The sequence below is a fragment of the Hemibagrus wyckioides genome, linkage group LG01 (genome assembly GCF_019097595.1).
Source record: "Hemibagrus wyckioides isolate EC202008001 linkage group LG01, SWU_Hwy_1.0, whole genome shotgun sequence".
NCBI lineage: Eukaryota > Metazoa > Chordata > Actinopteri > Siluriformes > Bagridae > Hemibagrus > Hemibagrus wyckioides.
Genome location: NC_080710.1, coordinates 32,252,121 through 32,272,443, shown reverse-complemented (window position 1 = coordinate 32,272,443; position 20,323 = coordinate 32,252,121). Strand labels below are relative to the sequence as shown.

The window sequence follows — 20,323 nt, the reverse complement described above, 5'->3', positions numbered from 1 at the left end:
GTTTAAAACACCTGCAGGCCACATGGCAACCCAAGTCTGCACCAGCTATTCCTACAAGGCTTGCATAAATCTGTCAGAAAGTCAAAACAATAGCTTTAACCTCAGTTCTCTGAGTACATTCCTCCTTTTTTCCTGCTAAATCTAGGACAATTTTCTTAATTCTAATTTGAAGCAAATTAGTCATGGTTGGGTGAAGTCACTTCACTGAAATGTTTGGCTGTGAATTCCTTGGATCAATCCTACCGTTTAATGGTTCTTTAGTTCTTTTTCTGAGGAAACCTTCAATTAAAATGTGTGTTTGGAAGCTAAGAGCCCTGAAAGAGTGAATGGTGAGGGTTGTTTCTCTAATTCTGTCCTCTCAGAACTTCTGTTTCTGAGCTAAAATATTAAAACTTCTTACATTTCTGAATATGCCAGGAAACAGACTGAGTGCTATGGTTTTATTAAACCTTTAACGCTTGCTTGTCCTGACTTGCTAGCGTCTGGTAGTGTTCATTGGTTCATCTCAAATCTCCTGATCGTTAAACATAAATCCTAAATAAAAGGCTTGGATTACTTGGTTATTTGGCTTGAATCTGTCTCGGTATTGATCTCTAAGAGGTTGAGAGATCAGAGGGACTCTTTTTGCCTTGAGTGGCTTTAATTACAAGGTGAACTGAGACGATCCTTCAGACATTCAAAGTGTGTGTTGTGTCCACGATTCTTCAAAAAAAACAACAAAAAAAAACAAATCAAACCAGTAAAGAACATTTCTCAGACCAGTCGTTCAGGCGCTAGCCCATTTTGAATAACATACCTTTGTGCATCCTAAATGATCCACTGACTAGGCAAAAATGCTTGTTTTGTCTGCAGAGTATCAAGCCAACAACTATAAAGTATTATGTCATCATCCTGTATCTGGTTCCAAAGCCGGTCCTGGCAGCAGGCCCTCATTCTTTCCTCTGATTCCAGGTAGCTATTTTAATATCATTCAAGTAAGCAATAAAACTCAGATCTACCTTTATAGCTGACAATCACATCACATCCTCTATTATAAAAACATATACCATTATTACATGCTAATAAACAAGTTGCCTGGTTCTTCTGAGCAGGGGTCACATCTAGCACTTGGATACAGTTTAAACCACTTTTTCTCTAGTAATCTTCCTCAGAAAAAAGTTGGGGAGAGAGACAGGGTAGGTTTTGCTAAGGGGTCTAGCAGTAACTCCTCTGTTCAGACATGAACCACAACTTTCAAATCAACGCCTCAACGACTTAACCACAACTAAAAGACTCAACACCCTTGAAATTAAAGGGTTCCAAAGCACAAGCTGGCCAGAAACAGCTTAGTGTACACACACTTAAACAGCAAATGGTTCTAGAAATGTCGGCGGCTAAAAGGCCACTCATCTCTAACAATCGACCTAACCTGCAAATGAGTCCTGAACAAGATGTATCAAGAACCTCCACTTCCTCCCCCTTCAAGAGTACCTTGAGTTATAGTATACATATTAATTCATCTTCAGGAACTGTGTTATACTGGTCAGGACTGAGGGTCTGGAGCCTGGCCCAGTAACTGTAGCCATTATGTGTCAGTACACCCTGGGTGGGATGCCATGATCAAGTATTCCAACACTCAGCCACACCTATCAACAAATCAGACTTGCTAATCCACGTACTGACATATTTTTGGCCGATGGCAGGAATCCTGGAAAACTCTGCAGGCAATAATTCGCAGGATGTGGTAGCTTAGTGGTTAAGGTGTCGGACAACTATTGGATGGTTGTGAGCTTGAATTCCAGGTCCAACAAGTTGCCACTGTTGGGCCCTTGAGCAAGGCCCTTAACCCTCAGTTGTATAAAATGAGATAAATTGTCGCTCTGGATAAGGACATCTGCCCAATGCCAGAAATGTAAATGTATCTGGAAGCATGAGATGCCAACACTACCCTCTACACCATGTGCCACGCTTACCTATATTTACAGGGACATATTTTTAAAGAACTGCATTAAGGTACATAATTGAAGCCATAGGATCTCTGTGGTACCTCTGAGGGTTCATTTCTTGGTAGATGGATATACCTTTACCCAAATCTAAAATGTTCTCCAAAAAAGGCCCAAATACTCAGTCATATGCTATCCAGAGTAGACTTTAGAGTACCTCAAAGACCTCCTCATCCATAATCCTGCTTCCAAACACAGTGATGCCTTTGGTGTCCAGGTTGGCATGGTCACTTCTTTTCAAGGGCTTGGTAATCTTCTTATTGCAGTCCACAATGATGGTCACAGTCTTCTTCTCCACGCTGATGGCCACACGATGCCACCTGTGAAACAGAGACAAACAGTGTATTAGGACAAAGTGCCTCAGACCTCTTATCTCCATTATCATTGCCCTGTACTTGTCTGGATGCTACCTGTTGCAGTGCACTGTGGGATTCTGTAGATGATTAAAGCTCACTTACTGTTGCTGATTTTTTCTGGCTGGTTTGTTTTAATAAAATAAAATGTTTCAGGTAAACCCATGTTTTAAAAAAAGCAACACACTTAACCCTTAAAACACTCAGAGAACTGTATGTTTTCAAAACATGACTACAGATTAAATCCAAAAACTGTGCACTACATCGTCTGTTGGATGGTGTCCCAGGACCAGGATGGCGAGTAGAGGTCATAGGACAGAAGGCTAACGAAGGGCACACATGAAACCTGAAAAACTCTTCAACATTCCAGACCTGAACACATTCCACCTTCACCACGGATTAGACTCATTAAACTCCAAACCAAATGGTTAGTCAGCATGACAGACAGCATGAACATTGTGGAAAGTGTGCTGGACAGAAGAGCCAAAGATGTGTGCAGTCAAAACATGGATTATTGGGATCCTGATAAAATCTTACAAGCATACCAGAATTCTCAATCCTGAAGATGTCTTAAAAAGCTCCTAAAATCATAGAACATGCTATTCTGAAAACCTCAGCATCTAAACAGTGACAAAATCATGCCAAGGAAGCAAACTGATTCTTTATTTTACTGGATTGGGTTTAAATTAAGCGGTTAATAAACCAAGCATGAACAGGAATGTAGCTCGGTAAATGAAACATCATGATAACAAACAGTCTATGTAGTGCACCCTCTAGTAATCTAGTAGCATTGTAGCACGGACATACCAAACTGAGAACGCCCGATCTCATCTGATCTTGGAAGCTAAGCAGAGTCAGGACTGGTTAGTACAGGGAATACCAGGTGCTCTAAGCTCTTTTAGTGGAAATGTTGGATCAAATGCTAAAGGCTCTGGTCTGTTGATCAGAAGGTTGAGGGTCAAGACCCAGCACAGCTGAAATGCCACTGTTGGGCAATTGAGCAAGGCCCTGAACCCTCCCTGCTCCAGGGGTGCTGTATCATAGCTGCCCCTGTGCTCTGACCCCAACTTCCTAAGGTGGGATATGCAAAGAAAAGAATTCCACTGTGCGGTAATGTATGTGTGGCGATAATAAAGGCTTCTTCTTCTAATAATAAAGGTAAAGGCTTTAGACAGCAGACATGGACTAACGTTAATGAACCAAATGTTATTTGCTACTTCCATTTACCACACTGTAAAACTTTACATTTCCTCCTAGCAGTGTCTACTGACTCATTGCTTTTAATTCTGCACGACAGTTCCATGTTTTTTCCACTTGTTCCACCATAAAATCATAGTTTTTCTAAAGATGACACACCTTTCCCTGAGGTTCTGCTGCAGTTGCTAAATAATATGCTTTCAACAGGCAGCTTAGCCTATAGTTAGCCTAATTCTAGACACTGAAATATAAAAAAGTGGGGTAAATGAAGATGCAATTTTAGACTTTTTCCACTATCCTGCTGAACTAGCACAGAAGTTCAGCAACACCTCCGGACCCTGGCTTGGGGTGGAGGAAGGAACCTAGACTTCTTTTTTTGCTGTTTTTAGACATCTGTTTTAAGACATCTTTTTCATTTCCGTCATCAACAGATACACTAGTTATCTTGTTGTTACATGATACACTTGGTATCATGTATGTTAACACATACATGTCTCCTCGCCTTTTGTGTTGATTGGTTGATTACCCTTATGTGGTCACCTATCGCATGTTAGCTCTTTAATTCATTTGCTTATGTATATATATTTTTTCTTTGGCTTTTCCTGAAGCTGTATCCCGAAGCAACTTCCAAACCAACAGCTCAACAACTTAACCACTACTTAAAGACTCAGCAACCTTTGAATTTAAAGGGTTCCAAAGCACAAGATGACCAGAAACAGCTTGGCTAAAAGGACACCCATCTCTAATAATCAACATACCTGTGTCTATTCTGTTTCTTTGCCTTTTCCTGAAGCCCCATGCATATGTGAAGCCCTTTATGTTTGAACTGTTCTAGGTTTGTTCCAGTTTCTTGGATCTTGGTTTGTTTCTCGATGTTTAATCGTGGGTTAATCTAGTTTAAAGTTCCCTGCTACAAATTCTCAGACACCACACTGAGTTTACCTACTTGAGTCCAACCTTGACGAACTGCATGTTAGAGACATAACTGTATTTGTTGCCAAACTGACAAACAACCGGCTGACCTCTACCTTGCTAGCTAACCAGAGAGCTGTGCTAGCTGTGCGGCTATCTCTTGAAACAGCTTTATGGTTAAAGGGCAGAAAGCATTAGTGCTATCTGGTCAATATGGCTAACACTGAGAGGGAAAACAAGGTGAATCACAGGCTGTTATGTTAGCAATTTTACCACAGACATCCATCTGTGACACCATTTGTGGCTCTTCAGCTATTGCCTTGCCTGGTCAAACTACATAAAAGCAACGTAATTAGCAGCGAAAATCTGTTTACCCTTTAGAACAAAATTAATGAGCTCCAGATTTCAGGATAGCCCATGTGTTTGGTCATGTCCTGCTGCTCAGAAATGCTGCAGTTCTGTCTAACTACAATGAGGAATTTGGAATATGAAGCTTTATTGGATGAGATAATCACAGAGGTTAAAAGTTCATGTTTAACACACCCCATCTGCCACCCCACTGTTTTTTTTCCTTTTCTCTGCAGGGGTTTCTGGTTATGGTCTCAGACACTCTCCTTTCATCTGAAGAGCTTCTCTTGGGCAGATATAGAAACTAGAAATAGCTAAGTGCTGTGAATGTATGCTGGCGTAATACCTTCTGGGAAAAACGACAGATCTGAGTTTGCTTTGAGCGTGCTAAACGTTTATCATATGCATTGTGGTTAGTCAAAGGAAGCTGCAAAAATGCAGGCAGTGATTTCTGATTACAACTTTAGAAAGCTCAAAATAGGAAAGGCAGGGCTGAGAAGTCTGTCATTACAGCAGTATGGAAAGAACCACAAAGACGTAGTTAAGCTAACACTGCATATGCTCAGAGCTTCAGAAGCTGTAGCTGGAAAAAGCTGGAAGGTTTACTTAAATAAAGATAAAATAATACTGCCTTCGGAACAAGCCTCGTAATACTGCTAAGTTAATATCAACTTTGAGAGGAGCCTTCGAGGAGCCTTCAAGCAACACAGCTTAGCATTATCAACAGAGAGTCGTAAGTCACAGCTAAGCTAACACTGCCTGTGCAAATAGGGTCGTAAAAAACAGCTAAACTAACACTGACTGTACGGTTCGAGTTTAAAAGGCACAGCTGAGCCTTATTAGCACGGCAAAGCTAATTCTTCTTATCAACATAACCCTATAAGTCACAGCTAAACTAACACTGGCTGTTAAACTCTAGGAACACAGTCTATAGAAAGAGCCACAGCTAAGCTAGCGCTGCAAAAGTGCTAAAAGTTTACACTGACAGTCTCCTAAGATACAGCTACATCAATGGCAGCAACGTTAGTACTCACTTTCCATCAGCCAGGTTTAGGGTACGGAACAGAGGGTAATCCTCAGGCGCAGGTTTGCCAGTCTGGTCCTCATAAAGGAAGACGGGAGAACGTCCGACCTCCACACCGAGCTGCTGGACGCCTTGCTCATTGTAGATGGACAGCAGGAAGGACTGGAGACCAGCTTTGGGTTTGATGGTGGCCAAGATGGAGAAATCCTCAGGGAACACTTCAGCTGTGGGAGGAAGATTTGAACAGGAGTTAATGCGGTCGAAACAAAGTTAAAGCACTTTGTTGTCTGAGTAGCCGATGGTGTTAGTGCAGACAAAATCACCAAATGGTGCTGGACTGAGAAGAAGTAAGAATGGGCAATAAAACCCAAATCTAAAACCAGTTAATTCCAGCTTCTCCTGGTGGATCCTTTGCCTGTCAAAGTCATAGGTCTTATTGAGGAATTTCTCAGCAGCATGCTAACAAAGAATTAACAAACTAAACAAACCCCAGCTGCACCACACCACATGTAGAAGCATCACATTCGTTTACATACAGTAGCAGGGCAAGAACATCTGTGATACTATTCCCATAACAGCTGTCAGAACATCTGTTTTTCCTCTAATCAGCTTCGCAAATTGAGTTTTTATATCAAACATGGTGTAAATCCAAAGCTGGATGTGACGTTCACTAGGACATTTGGGAACTCATAAAAAAGCACATCTTACAGTTCTTTTGCAAGAACATTTTACCTGATGGAGAACACAAACTAACACATGGCAGAACATCAACATTACACCAGGTTCACCAATAGAACGTGTTCTTACATCTGCCAGTGTGGCTGAACTGTGGTTTGAGAGCAGAGTTTGAACCTGCTAGGCAGTGAGGGGGAAAAAATCTATTTCTGCCCACAAAAGCCTGCAATAAACTACAATTGCATACTGGCAAGATTCCACAATGACCATGAACATGACCTTCATCATGATCCAGACTAGCTGAGTAAAGAGTAAACGCTCTGCTCATTATTTACATTTTTGAAAAATTTATATTCATGCCACAAAAAGTGACCTCTATACTCTGAGTATTCATCTTGAAACTCAGTAATTTCAGAGTTTTAGAGCTAAACGTTCTGGATTTAACAAAATATTCAGCCCCACATTTCAGCTGAAACATCTCCCAAGCAGATCTCAGCTGTTCGATATCATTCAGATAAAAGTGAACATTGTGCAAACCTCCCCTTTAATTATTAGTGTGTGATGGATGTTTACCTGTGAAGAGCTGCCTGGTGGGAGCGTTGATCTGAGCCCCCTTTTTCACTCTGTAGGACGTGTCAGGCTGAGATGATTTCCGGTTCACGCAGAAGCCCGAAGCCTTCTCCACACCATCGGGGGTGCTTGCGAACTCTAACGCTTTCAGGACATCCACGGTTTCCACTGGAAAAAGACACAGAAACAACAAAATCTGGTTGATCACCAAGATTTCAGCTTGACAGTGCTGTGAGAAGGAGGTAAAATTACCTGACATGAAACAATGAGCTGAGAAACTCAACCAACAACATGATATTTTGGGCCTGGGATTGTAGGCTTGGGAAATAAATTGGTAGCTCAGAGAATTGTTAGTGTCTGAGAGGTTGTGATCCTTGAGAGAGACTGTTGTTACTCTTTTTAAAGGGTCCTGCAGGTAAAAATAAAACATTTATCCATCAATATAAGAATTGTTGGATGAAAACTTGCCTGTTCACCTCAGTTATCTCTGCTAGCTCTCAAGCTTTGGCGAGAGGCTCATCAAAGTTCTTTTCCCTACTTCATACAGTATGATAATGCCACAACACAACACAATGCAAAACATATCTCCAGACCTCTCTTATACACTTTTCTGGCCACAACCTTTGTGCATCTGTTTCTAAACCAAAAACTAGTGACACAATAAACTTTAAAGAACAAGTTGCTATAGTGACTGGAGTGAAAAACATTCCTAACTTGTTTGCATTTGCTCTTCGGTCATCTAATAGAAATGGCTAAAAGACTTCAAATATATGAGCTGTGTCTTGTGACAGGAAACATCTATATCAAAGCCAGACATGCATCATGCTCACAGCTGGACATGGAATCAGAAATGAATTGATCTGGCAAACGTCCATTATAAATCCACAATCTCCATCACATCTGTGCTATAATTCTGATAAAAGCCCAGTTTCCCAAAAGCTCTCTGAAGACAAATATTAGCATTTATTGGTGCATTGTATTATACATTCTCTTTACCAGCTCAGAGAAGAACTGAGGGCATGAAACCTTTATTATCACCACACATACATTACAGCACAGTGGAATTCTTTTCTTCGTATATCTCAGCTGAGGAAGTTGGGGTCAGAGCGCAGGGGCAGCTATGATACAGAGCCCCTGGAGCAGAGAGGGTTAAGGGCCTTGCTCAATTGCCCAACAGCAGAGCTTGGTGGTGCTGGGGCTTGGACCATGATCCTTCCATCAACAACCCAGAGCCTTAACCACTTGAGCCAATGCATGATGCTGAGGTGATCTACCTGATCTTCAGTTAAGTGTCAAAGCTTTGGTCGGAAAGGATGTCTCAGGCATTCTCTCTCTCTCTCTCTCTCTCTCTCTCTCTCACTTGCTTTCTCTCTGTTTTAATAAAAAAAAATCTCTTAATTTCCTTTTCCATTGCTCTGGGCTGATATTCCTGCAAATAAAACCTCTGTCTCTATCACAAAAGCTCTTCATCCAGGACTGAGATCTCCACAGCTGGCACACACTGTGTACTGAACACATCTGTTTATTTCTGGCTAGTTGGTACATACGAATCTCTCAGACCGCAGGCCCATGAGGAAGAATGAATACGTTTCAAGTCATATTTTTGGGAAACAATTTAATGATTTAATGATAATGAATCTTCTTTGAGTTAAGGCCACAGCAAACTTTGTGGATCTCAGTAGAAAGGGGGCATGGCCTTTGGGTCTGTCAGTGTCATTGATGGAGGTGTGGCCTCTGGGCCTGTGAGCTTCAGTGAAAAAAGGTGTGGCCTGTCGGTCTCAGTGACGGTGAGGCATGGCCACAGTGTCTGTCAATCTCAGTGTAAGAATAGGAGGTGTGGCCTCTGTGTCTGTCAGTCTCAGTGTAGGGGAAGGAGGTGTGGCCTCTGTGTCTGTCAATCTCAGTGAAGGGCAAGGAGGTGTGGTCTTTCAGTCTGTCAGTCTCAGTGAAGTGGAAGGAGGTGTGGCCTCTGAGTCTGTGAGATTCTTTAAAAGAGGTGTGGTCTCTGTCATTTTCAGAGTAGCAGAGTAGAGGGTGTGGCCTTCTACTCTTCGAAGCTAACACTTATCTAAATGTAAGATCTTACTACATTTCACTGATAATTTAAATCTATTCTTCATGGGTCAGATGTCAGGATGTTGATCAGACAGAGATATACACCCACAGTAAATCTCTGAGTCTGTTTAACCTCAAACATCTCATCTCAGGAAAACAACGTCGTCTCTTTCCGCCCTGCTAATCTGAGCCGAGAAGCCGGGTTAAAGGCCAGAGGCTAATAAAAGCCTGGAAACACCACTAAGGTCTTTCACCTCCCATCGTCCATTCATCAGACCCAAAAAAAGACGAGTCAGTGTGTTCAGCCTCAGTGCATCTCCACCAGCCAGACATGCAGTCATATAAACTCCAACACACACCACTCTAAAGGAATAAAGGAGCCTTGAGGAACATCAGCAGGAGCAGAGACGCCGTTTCCACCTCACACACTCAGCCTTTGTGTATCTGATTCACAGTTCCCTCAGACTCTCTGAAGGACTACACTCTTAGAACAAAAACACCTCTTTCACACACACACAATTTAGACAATTCAGACGAGTGCCAACACTACAAGACTGTACCATTATAAACCCTACCGAGGGGGGGCGGGGGGGGGGGGTCATACTGTGATACCTGATATTTTAAAAACACACCCTATGGAACATGATAGACTTAAATGCAGAAATTTGGGCAAAGCTACACAACTACACACTTCATCTATGGAATGTGTTGTTTGGAATGCACTGGTGATATCACGCTGTGGAAGTAGCTTCACATTTTTAAGCAATCATGATCGATAATCAAGCCGTAATTATGTCTCATATGCTAACATAACACACTTTTACATCACGTTATACTGTACTTTCTAATGTCATTTCTCACTTCTACCTTTAATCTGTACCTTTCACTTAAAAATGCGAACATATTGTTGCTTTATAAATTATTTAAGGTAGACCTTTAGCTTTAAAGGTTTATAGAGATGCAGCTTTCCAGGTAAAAGATACACGCTAAAGGTACCAAGTGTGAATGCTTGAGACAGTGATAAAAGTATTTTTAGCATTTTAAATCTTTCCTTCTTGAAAATGTTGCTATTTCACAGAAATAAGCTGATGTTCTGTCAGTTGTTTCTGTATTTTATGCTGCTATTAATCTCTATAGAGTTATTTTTGCACCTAGTGGTGAAAGAAGGAACTGCAGCAGGCGTGAATAAAGGTCCATCGGGGCAGGAATCACGCTGTACCATGCTCATGCTCATGCTCAGAGGAGGATCTCCTTGACTTAAAACTGCTTCATGGTTACAAAAATCTAATATTATACCAAATGAAATCTAATCCTTTAGTGTAACAACATTCAGAAACTTTTAAGATATATCTGTAAAGACTCCAGGATGACCGTGATTCCCCAAGGAACAAAAAGGATAAGAAATAGAGAAGGATTTTCAGGTCCTGGGTTACTTACGAAATAAATTCATTACATAGTAAATTGTAGTATACGTAAAAAAAAGAGAATCTCGAGTGATCTTTATACCTGAAGGCGCCTACATGGACACCACATGGCACCTTCCCAAATAAAAAGCAACAGGGAATGGTACAGTCCGATACCTGAGAGTTATTTCTGAGAGTTAAGGTGTGTGTGAGTGTCTGAGATCAAACACACACAGCAATATATGTTATCAAATCACACTCAAAGGGAGGTGCCAAAAATAAGGAAGGGAAGGGAATAGGAGTGAGCAAGGGATAGAGGGAGGGATTATTATTACTTCTTCAATAAATTATCTCGTTTTGATCATGGTGCTAAACAGGAAATTCTCAAAGCAGCGTGTGTTCTGAAGTGAAGCAACTGTCCAGCTTTGAGCTGAACTCGTAAATATGGAGGGTTTCTCTCGATGCGTCGAAGTGGAAAGACGCAGACCTTTTCACCTGCAGCTCCCTGAGACTCCACTAATGTATTCAGTCAGAGACTCCCTCCCTCCCTCCTTCATTCCCTCACTCACCCCCTCCCTCCCTCCATCGCTCCCTCGCTCCCTACCCCCCTCTTTGACACACGCTTGCCGTTTAAACAAGACGGCATTTATGCCACTGAGCAAACTCTGTGAGAGAAAAAAGAACGAAAAAGACCCCCCCACCCCCCCACCCCACCTGTGGTCCGACGCACCCTGTCGGCTCTCGGCTCCTCACGCTCCTGAATCATTTCTGTATGACACGGACATTTGAGATGCTATTAGAGGACATCAGAAAGGACAGAGCAAGCTGCCAAAATCAGCAGAGGGTTGAGGGGAGATGGCTGAAATGTGAGCATTGTTCAGAGGAATGCACACCCGAGTCGGTCCGAGCCTCGGGGGCCAAGAGGCAAAACATGTCTGTACGCGGCGAGCCTGCAGAAATACCTTTACAAGTTGCACATGAAATCAGACAGATGTGACTGTAGCTTGGGGCGCTAATCGATTAAACATTATCGTCAGGTGTAATAGACATGATTGATATCAGTGTCTCAGGAGATGTAAAATTTGACTCTGGTGAGCTAATTATAACCGCGAGCTAAGGTGATATCTCATTTAAATCTGATGAAGGTGAAGTTTGTGGAGTCTCCGCTTTGTTCTCGCAGCTCGGACGTATCGCCGATCCTCCGCTAAGACCCGAATTTGCGCTTCTCTTTGAACTAAAATAACAGGGATAAGCACAGAGGACCATCATCAGGTAACGGCGGGCATACGTAGGACAACACGGCCTTGTCTCAACACACACACACACACACACACACACACTGCACAGAGGGAGGATGGGAACACAAGAAGTTTACCCAAAGCTCCTCCATGGCCTTGGGTGATGACTGGGTGCACATGGAGATATGGGTGCCGTTCTAATCAGAGCTGGTTTAATGTAATCTAATCTGATCTTCACACCACACACTTACACACATACACACATAAACACACACACACTTCTCTGAATCTTCTCCATGTAAGAAAGACACAGCATCCCTCAAGTGCTGTTGATCCAGCTTGATTCATGTTCCAAATCCTTAATTGCTACGCTGGTGTTTTATTGAGGCACGCCCATAATGAGCAGCCTGCGAGAGCTTCAATTACAACGCAGGCTCATTTCATCTCTCATTAATATCAGACTCTTACAGAACGCTAATTGCAGGGAACCCTGTCCAGACCCTGGTTCAGAATTAGACCAAGGATCTGAACTCGTCTCTCTCTCTCTCTCTCTCTCTCTCTGTCTCTTGGCAGTCAGCTGGTAGGATTGTTGCCGGACGACCTGCTGAAAAATTCTTCCCCTTTGTGCGAGACAGGGATCTGAAAGCCTTGAGGAATTTCTCTCTCTGTATCCACACACACACCTAATGGACCACTAACTCAAACAAAGAGCCTTTAAAAAAAAAAAAAAAAAAACTCTGGCCAGGGCTTAAATCTTAAAAAGTCATCTCAAAGGATGCCTTTCTGAGCGCATTCCTGTCCCCTTGCCTTACTACCATCCTACTGGACTGAGGCTTTGTGCACTTGACTAAACTCAATCACCTTCCACACACACACACATATTACTATATTGATCTATATGTTATATAATGTTATTTTAAATAAAAAAAGCTATTTCAACTTCATTAACACTTTTTCTCTGTAAAATAATTCACATTCATGCGCATGACGAGTATTTTTGAGAATATAGCACGCGACGATGATAGACGCTTGAGTAAAATATTCCTAACATCCCGAAGTGTTTTAAAGTTTGGGATCAGACACAAATCCGCGCTTCGACACAGACATAAAATTAAGATGAACTTAATTTCTGTAGAAACTGTGGATATTTTTTGCAATTTCTAGAAAATAAAATGGATGTAGAGATTGAAGTAGAAAACCTAAAGATGGTAAATGATTAAGAATCAGTCCTTATGCTATAGTTTTTAAGTGAGAATAAGTTCTTATGGCGCGTGGAGCGTAATATTTGAACATCTGAAGGTGTTCCAGAGACAGATCTGTCCATCTTTCCAGCTATTAAAAATGCTCGGTGATGTTACCTGCTCGGACATGTGGAGCCTGGAGCGCGAGGATGAAGGACGAGGCGATGACGATGAGGAGAGGTTTGGTCGTGATGTCCATAAGCCACCTTTTCGTCCTCCACCTGGTGGACCACCGCTGGGTCTCCATGGTGGACGGAGAAGCGAGATGCCGGACGAACCTCGGGAAAGTGTACGGCTTCGCAAAAACCGTTTCCAACTAAAAACACACACCACAGGCGCGCGCGCGCGCACACTCACACACACACACTCTCACACACACACATATACACACACACACCACTACCAGCAGCACCACCACACACACACACACACACGCGCGCACCCCACGCAGTCCCTCCAGGAAGCTCTAGAGCTCTACAGAGCCATAAAGGATCAGGGATTTTAGAGCTGGGTTCTCCTCACGGCCGGCTCGCGCACTTTTCCAAACCCGTCTAGTTCCAAGACGCTTTCCACGCGTGTGTGCGTGTGCATGCGCGCGCGTGCGTCCCCGCAACTTTTTGCCCAGCCTACGGAGCTGACGGGATTCGGGGCTTTAATCGGGACGCACGGAGGCACATCCGATCTTAACCCCCCCTTTCTTCACACGCACAAACTCACACACACACACACACACTGTCACACACACCGACAGGAGGGCCGGCCGAGCACGAGAAGACCTACCATTACACAGAAAAAAATGTCAAGGGAGGGCAGAAAGACACAGCTCTGATTAACCAATCGGGGGGGTGGGGGGTCAGGATGGAGATTCCGGGCCGGGGATCCACCCCCGAGCCTCCCAAAACACCCCCCTATCCGACCCCAACACACACCGGGCGCACCCATGACCCACCCCACCGAACCGACCGACCCTCCATCCCCAAAATCCTCACGTCCATCCATTCGTCTCACTCTGCTGAATCGATTCTTATTCAAGAATCAAAGCAAGACTAAAAGTATTAGAAATAATTGGATAACTCTACTGAATCGATCCTTCGAACAGAACCCAGTCTGAATCATAGAGAGTCAACTCTATTGAATCGAATCTTTTTTAAAGTTTCTTTTCGATTCTAGTTTATACGTTTGATTTGTGTCATATACTGAATCGATTCCATTAAAAAAAAGAACCAAAAAGAAGAATCTTTTACCTTTTTTAAATCATACGAAATCAATTCTTTTAAAAAAGGAGCACCTAAAATCTGAATAGAATCGATTCTTTTAAGTAATAATGAATCGATTCGTTTCGAAAGAAAGTTCAAAACCTGAATCAAACTGAGTGTCACTCTTCTGACGCGATTACTTTAATAGAATTCTGAAATCCTGAAAGAAATCAAATCTTTTACAGGAATTTTAAAGGACAAAAAACTTGTTACTCATCTGAATCGATTCTCTTCAAAATTAACCTGAAAACCAGAAACAAATCGATTCTTCTAAAATAAACTATCCAGTTCTGAAACGAATCGATTCTTTTAAATGAATTCTTTAAACCTTTTGTACACACTTCCGGAAAAGTGATGAAGCGTGTGTGTGTGTGTGTGTGTGTGTGTGTGTGTACATTCACACAAAACAGCAAACAAACAAGAATCGTTTCGGACCCAAGTTAAAGGGAATCACAAAGAAAAGCAAACTTTCTTTCTTTCTTTCTTTCTTTCTTTCTTTCTTTCTTTCTTTCTTTCTTTCTTCCTTCCGTTCTTTCTTTCTTTCTTTCTTTCTTTCTTTCTTTCTTTCTGCTTACAATCTGAGTCAGAGGATGAAAAACTCTATTTATTTGTGTCTGTTATGTGTGTGTGTGTGTGTGTGTGTGTGTTTGTGTGTGTGTTTAACGTGATTTCAGCTGAAATGATTGAGGATGTAAACACAAACTTTAGTCATTTTCTTTAATGGTAGGTTATATAGTTGGAGGATCTTCAGCGTGTAATCTGAGGAGGAGACGCTCTTCCTATCAGACAGTCTGCTGTAGAGTTTATAGAGCTCTCTCGTACTCCATGTGAGGAGTAATTATCTTCTGTGTGCTGAAATCATACAGTGCACAACTGGCATAACACGCTAAAATCACGCAACACAACCCATGACGCAGTCACATCAACACAGTGTGTGGTTCAGATCCACAAGACTCGCTCATTTATACCGCACACAAGTGGGGATTTAGAGAGCAATAAATCAACAGATGTTTCTTTTTTTACTCTGATTCAGTGAAATAGCTGTGTTCTAGACCAGCTTTTGTTAATAACAGATGTTTAGTTTTATCTCATCTTCTGAAAAAGGTTAGAAGAAGAGCATTCCTGAACGAATAACAGAACAATGAGACGTGTTTGTACGCAAGGAATTACGTTTAAAATTGATTGAAGAGAGATAAATCAGGTTGAGGTTGAGGATGAGGATGAGGAGGAGGTTCCCTTTTGAATATGGTTCTTCTCAAGGTTTCTTCCTTTAGTTTTTTTTCCTCACCACTGTCACCTCTCCCCGCTCATTGGGGATAAATTTACAATTTAAATTTAATTAAATTGAATTTAAAAAATCAGTAAATAAAATAAAATAAAATTCAGTTCAATTAAATTCCTTTTTAATTCCAATTTAATTTTAAACAACTTTCCTGGCATGATTTTTAGCATACAATATTGCCAAAGCATCAAGATTGAAAGAGAAGGAGAAATTTAAAAAAAATAATTAATTAATTAATTAATTGATTGATTAATTGATTGATTAAATTAAATTAAATTAAACTGTGGGACAAAAGCACAATAAATGAGGATTATTTGAGGGTGATATTTTTACATACACAAAATGTATAAAAATAAAAGATGATGAATAAAATATGAAGATCTATATGATTATATTAATATAAATAATGATGAATAAATACATCATACTGTAAGACATTTCAGAAATGAATGCTGCCTTTAAAACTTAAAAAGCTTTAAGCTTTGTTCTAACTCACATGTAGTCAAGATAAGGGATTACTTCAAGGGTTTTTTTTTAATGTAATATTCCAAACCTGTCATGATAATGTGAGTTACAGAAAAGAAATACGTTCATGACTTCATGAGACTCCCCTTTCCTCTGAAGCATCCTCCAGCTCTCTGTGTTCAGCTGATTCTCCATCACATTAGACAGAAATGCTGCTGCTGTGTGACACAATCCAGAAATAAATCTAAATTATTATCATTATTATTACAGACTTTTAATTCCTTTGCTTCCGGAAATGTTGGTTCCATTCCAACGCTAACTGCTTTTTACTGAAAAGAAATTCTGTTAAAAGTGTCCATGATGTGAACGTTAAAAAACGAAGGATCTCTCAAAACTTAGAACGATCTAAGCTTTAATAAAAAAAAATTAGATGTTGTGTAGGAACTCTCTAATATTAACTGATCCTCTGTAAGCCCTGCCCCCTTTCTCAATATTATTATTATTATTATTATTATTATTATTATTATTATTATTATTATTATTATTGTTCCTCATTTGAGAATGATGCTTTAAATGATCCTTTAAGTTAGCACAAACTTTCTCACAACTGGATGTCATAAATATTCTTTTTTTCCCCCTCAAAAAATAAAAAAATTGGTATACAGTGCTTCAAATAAATAAATAAATAAATAAATGACAAATTCCAGTATGTTCAAAACCTTTGGGTTTTTTTGGTTTGGATTTGTTTAAAAAAAAAAAAAAAGTATGTTCTTGTGCACTTCAGAAGTGTTGCATGATGCAGATTTCTGATATTTAACACTTTCTTTAAAACCCTTGTGCAAAATGACGTATGAGGCGATTCATATCTTGCTATAATGCATTAATAAAGTATTATACACTACACATGATTGCTTATGAAAAGGCATTACAGGTTATAGCCATGCTTATAGTGCATTAATTACACACCCGAATATGTAATAAGCAGTGTTTATAACACTTAACCCCAGTGTGTTTAGTACTTTATGTTTAATCATAATTGCTATAAACTATTCAGTACAAAAAAAACAAATAAATAATAAAATAAATAAAAACAAGTACACACAAGTAAACAGATATTGTTTTTTTTTTCTTTTTTTGGGTTTATTTCTCACACTCATTTTTAACATCAATTAAAAAAAAGTCGTAAAAGGTACACATTAAAATATAGATATTATGTGTATTGTGGCTTTATTACAATTTATAACAACGCTTTATGAATGCTTTATAACACAATCAGATGAGTTTTATTATTCATCATAGAAAGGGTTTATATACTTTTATATCACCTTTATAACATTTTACATATACCTTCATATAACCATAACGGTTTATATATACCTTTATATAACCTTTATAACAGTTCATAGTGTGGACATTGTGTATGAAATTCACACCAGGAGCTGAAATATGAATCATGTGGATGATGTTTCTCTGATGTTTCTCCTCCTCACGCCGTGTGTAAAGCTGTTCATTAAGTCATGTTCTCTGCACTGCGTGGGATGGCCATGAAGCTCAGGACCGCACAGTCTGTTATCGTTATTATTATTACCTCATAAATAGCTCTCGGGAAGTTAAACCTACCTCCATGCTGCCAAGAACACGTGTAAGAACTGTTTGAGACACGTCCTTGGCTAAATTCTTATCTGCTTCTATCATCGTTATGCAAACCTTCAGCCAGGATGTCAGACTCTAATCACAGGAACTGGCTTAGTGTTATTCTATATTAATAATTATTATTCAGAGTGTATGATGTGTGTACGTCTTGTCGAGTTCACAGGAAGACAAAGCTGGGTTTAGAGATGACCTTTGACCTGGCGGAGGTAAATGTCATGTCTCTGTGCCGCCGCTGCCGAACACACGCTACAACGAGCAGATGCAGGCCAGATGTTAGGGACGTTATTGAAGGTGCAGAGTCACACATGAGTGAGAAGTCTTACTGGAGCAGAGCTACCAAAAAGTTAAAGGGAAGGTTCAGCCAAAAATAAATGTCCACAGCGTTCCTGTCCCTTCCAAATGATCCAGGACATTATTGTGAATATTCCAGCCACAGATGAAGTGAAATCTGCATATCTGCAGTGATTTGGATTATAAATAAAATGATTCCATGGTTATTATGGTCTGTGTAAATCTCTCTTTATATCCAGGTTAGATGTAATCTGATCCAGTATTCTACACATGCAGGGAGGTAGGTTAAGCAGCAGCGTTACCATAGCAACTCTGATGTTAATTAAAAAAGGATGTAACAGGATGTAACAGGGTATAACAGGGTGTGACAGGGTGTAAGAGGGTGTAACAAGGTGTAACAGGATGTAACAGGGTATAACAGGGTGTGACAGAGTGTAAGAGGGTGTAACAAGGTGTAACAGGATGTAACAGGGTATAACAGGGTGTGACAGGGTGTAAGAGGGTGTAACAAGGTGTAACAGGATGTAACAGGGTATAACAGGGTGTGACAGGGTGTAAGAGGGTGTAACAAGGTGTAACAGGATGTAACAGGGTATAACGGTGTAAGAGGGTGTAAAGAGGTGAAACAAGGTGTAACAGGGTATAACAGGATGTAACAGGGTGAAAGAGGGTGTAACAAGGTGTAACAGGATGTAACAGGGTATAACAGGGTGTGACAGAGTGTAAGAGGGTGTAACAAGGTGTAACAGGATGTAACAGGGTATAACGGTGTAAGAGGGTGTAAAGAGGTGAAACAAGGTGTAACAGGGTATAACAGGGTGTGACAGAGTGTAAGAGGGTGTAACAAGGTGTAACAGGATGTAACAGGGTATAACAGGGTGTGACAGGGTGTAAGAGGGTGTAACAAGGTGTAACAGGATGTAACAGGGTATAACGGTGTAAGAGGGTGTAAAGAGGTGAAACAAGGTGTAACAGGGTATAACAGGATGTAACAGGGTGAAAGAGGGTGTAACAAGGTGTAACACTGTATAACAGGATGTAACAGTATATTACAAGTTGTAACAGGATGTAATATGGTGTACAGGGTATAATAGGGTATGACAAGATGTAACAGAATATAATGAGGTGTGTTACAAGGTGTAAAAGGATTTAACAGTGTCACAGGATGTACCAAGGTGTAACAGGGTGTAACAGGATATAACAAGGTGTAACAGGGTGTAACAGGATATAACAAGGTGTAACAGCATGTAATGGGATGTAACAGGGTGTGGTAACAGTATTTAACAGGATGTGACTGGATGTAACGGGGGTAACAGGATAGAGCAAGGTATAACAGAGGTGATATTTAATAAGTGATGACCTGTAAACACCCTGCATTTTAGTAATTAGTGACAATCTGCAGCATGTTAATCACTGCACTGAGATCACGTCTCATTCATACAACTGCTCCAGAATCTTACTGTGACTTCCCTCCAGCAGATTTTAAATCTCTCTCTCTCTCTCTCTCTCTCTCTCTCTCTCTCTCTCTCTCACTCTCTCTCTATTCACAGCTGGGTTTTTTGACCTGCTGCGATATAGGAGAAGCTTTACTTCTCACAGACATACGCTACACGGCCAGTCACTCCTGCATGCCAGTTCCTGAACACACACACACACACACACACCTCAGAGCTGTATAAAGGCCTCATTCTGTGCCTGGAGTTCAGGAACACACACCACCCAAAGGGCTGGCCTCACACCAGAGGGGTTGTTGAGAGCGATAGCGTAGAGAGAGAGAGAGAGAGAGAGAGACAGATGAGAGTGTACTGCATTGCAGAATGTTTTTAGACAGAAGAAGGACTGTCTCAGTCCGTCGTCCGATCCGTTTGGACACTGCGAGCCTTTTATTTGGACTGTGGTCTACCATGTTGGTTCCGTTTCCTGGAAACAGGCGTGGGATTATAATGTGTATGTAGCGTAGCGCAAAAGTGCATGCTGCTAACTTTATTTAAGTAAATATACATATAGCAGTTAAGAAAGAACAAGAAAACACACACACACACACACACAATCTGTTGCAGCTGTTATATAAAAAGAAGCATTTTTGTTACAGACAATGGGTTCATTTTTTTTTCATGTGTGGTAGTTTTTATTTAAACCGAAAACATCTGGGCTTCATCTTTATCCTCAATTATATCAGTGTGTGTGTGTGTGTGTTGTTAGACACTCATCATCAGCTCATGAATCACCTTTCAGGAAGATAAAACGAGTGTGAGAATCCTGAATAAAGAGAGCACTATAAAAATAACTAATAAGAGAAATAAGGGGCGGGGCGGGGCTTGTGTGGCAGGGCGGAGCCTTGAGCGCACCGCTGGATAAATTAGCATGCTAATTCTGAG

At 40.9% G+C, this 20,323-nt stretch overlaps 1 protein-coding gene across 1 annotated transcript in view; it reads right to left on the bottom strand.

Annotated features, from left to right (window-relative positions):
• The window catches only part of col11a1a (collagen, type XI, alpha 1a), a 97,274-nt gene extending 83,511 nt beyond the window's left edge, over positions 1–13,763 (bottom strand). The window contains exons 1-4 of the mRNA XM_058399108.1: positions 13,116–13,763; positions 7,065–7,229; positions 5,827–6,040; positions 2,140–2,302 (exon numbers count right to left, since the gene is read on the bottom strand). Of these exons, the coding sequence (XP_058255091.1) occupies positions 2,140–2,302; positions 5,827–6,040; positions 7,065–7,229; positions 13,116–13,245 (672 nt within the window). The 5' untranslated portion in view covers positions 13,246–13,763. The remainder of the gene's footprint in view (positions 1–2,139; positions 2,303–5,826; positions 6,041–7,064; positions 7,230–13,115) is intronic.
• Between the last annotated feature and the right edge of the window lie 6,560 nt (positions 13,764–20,323).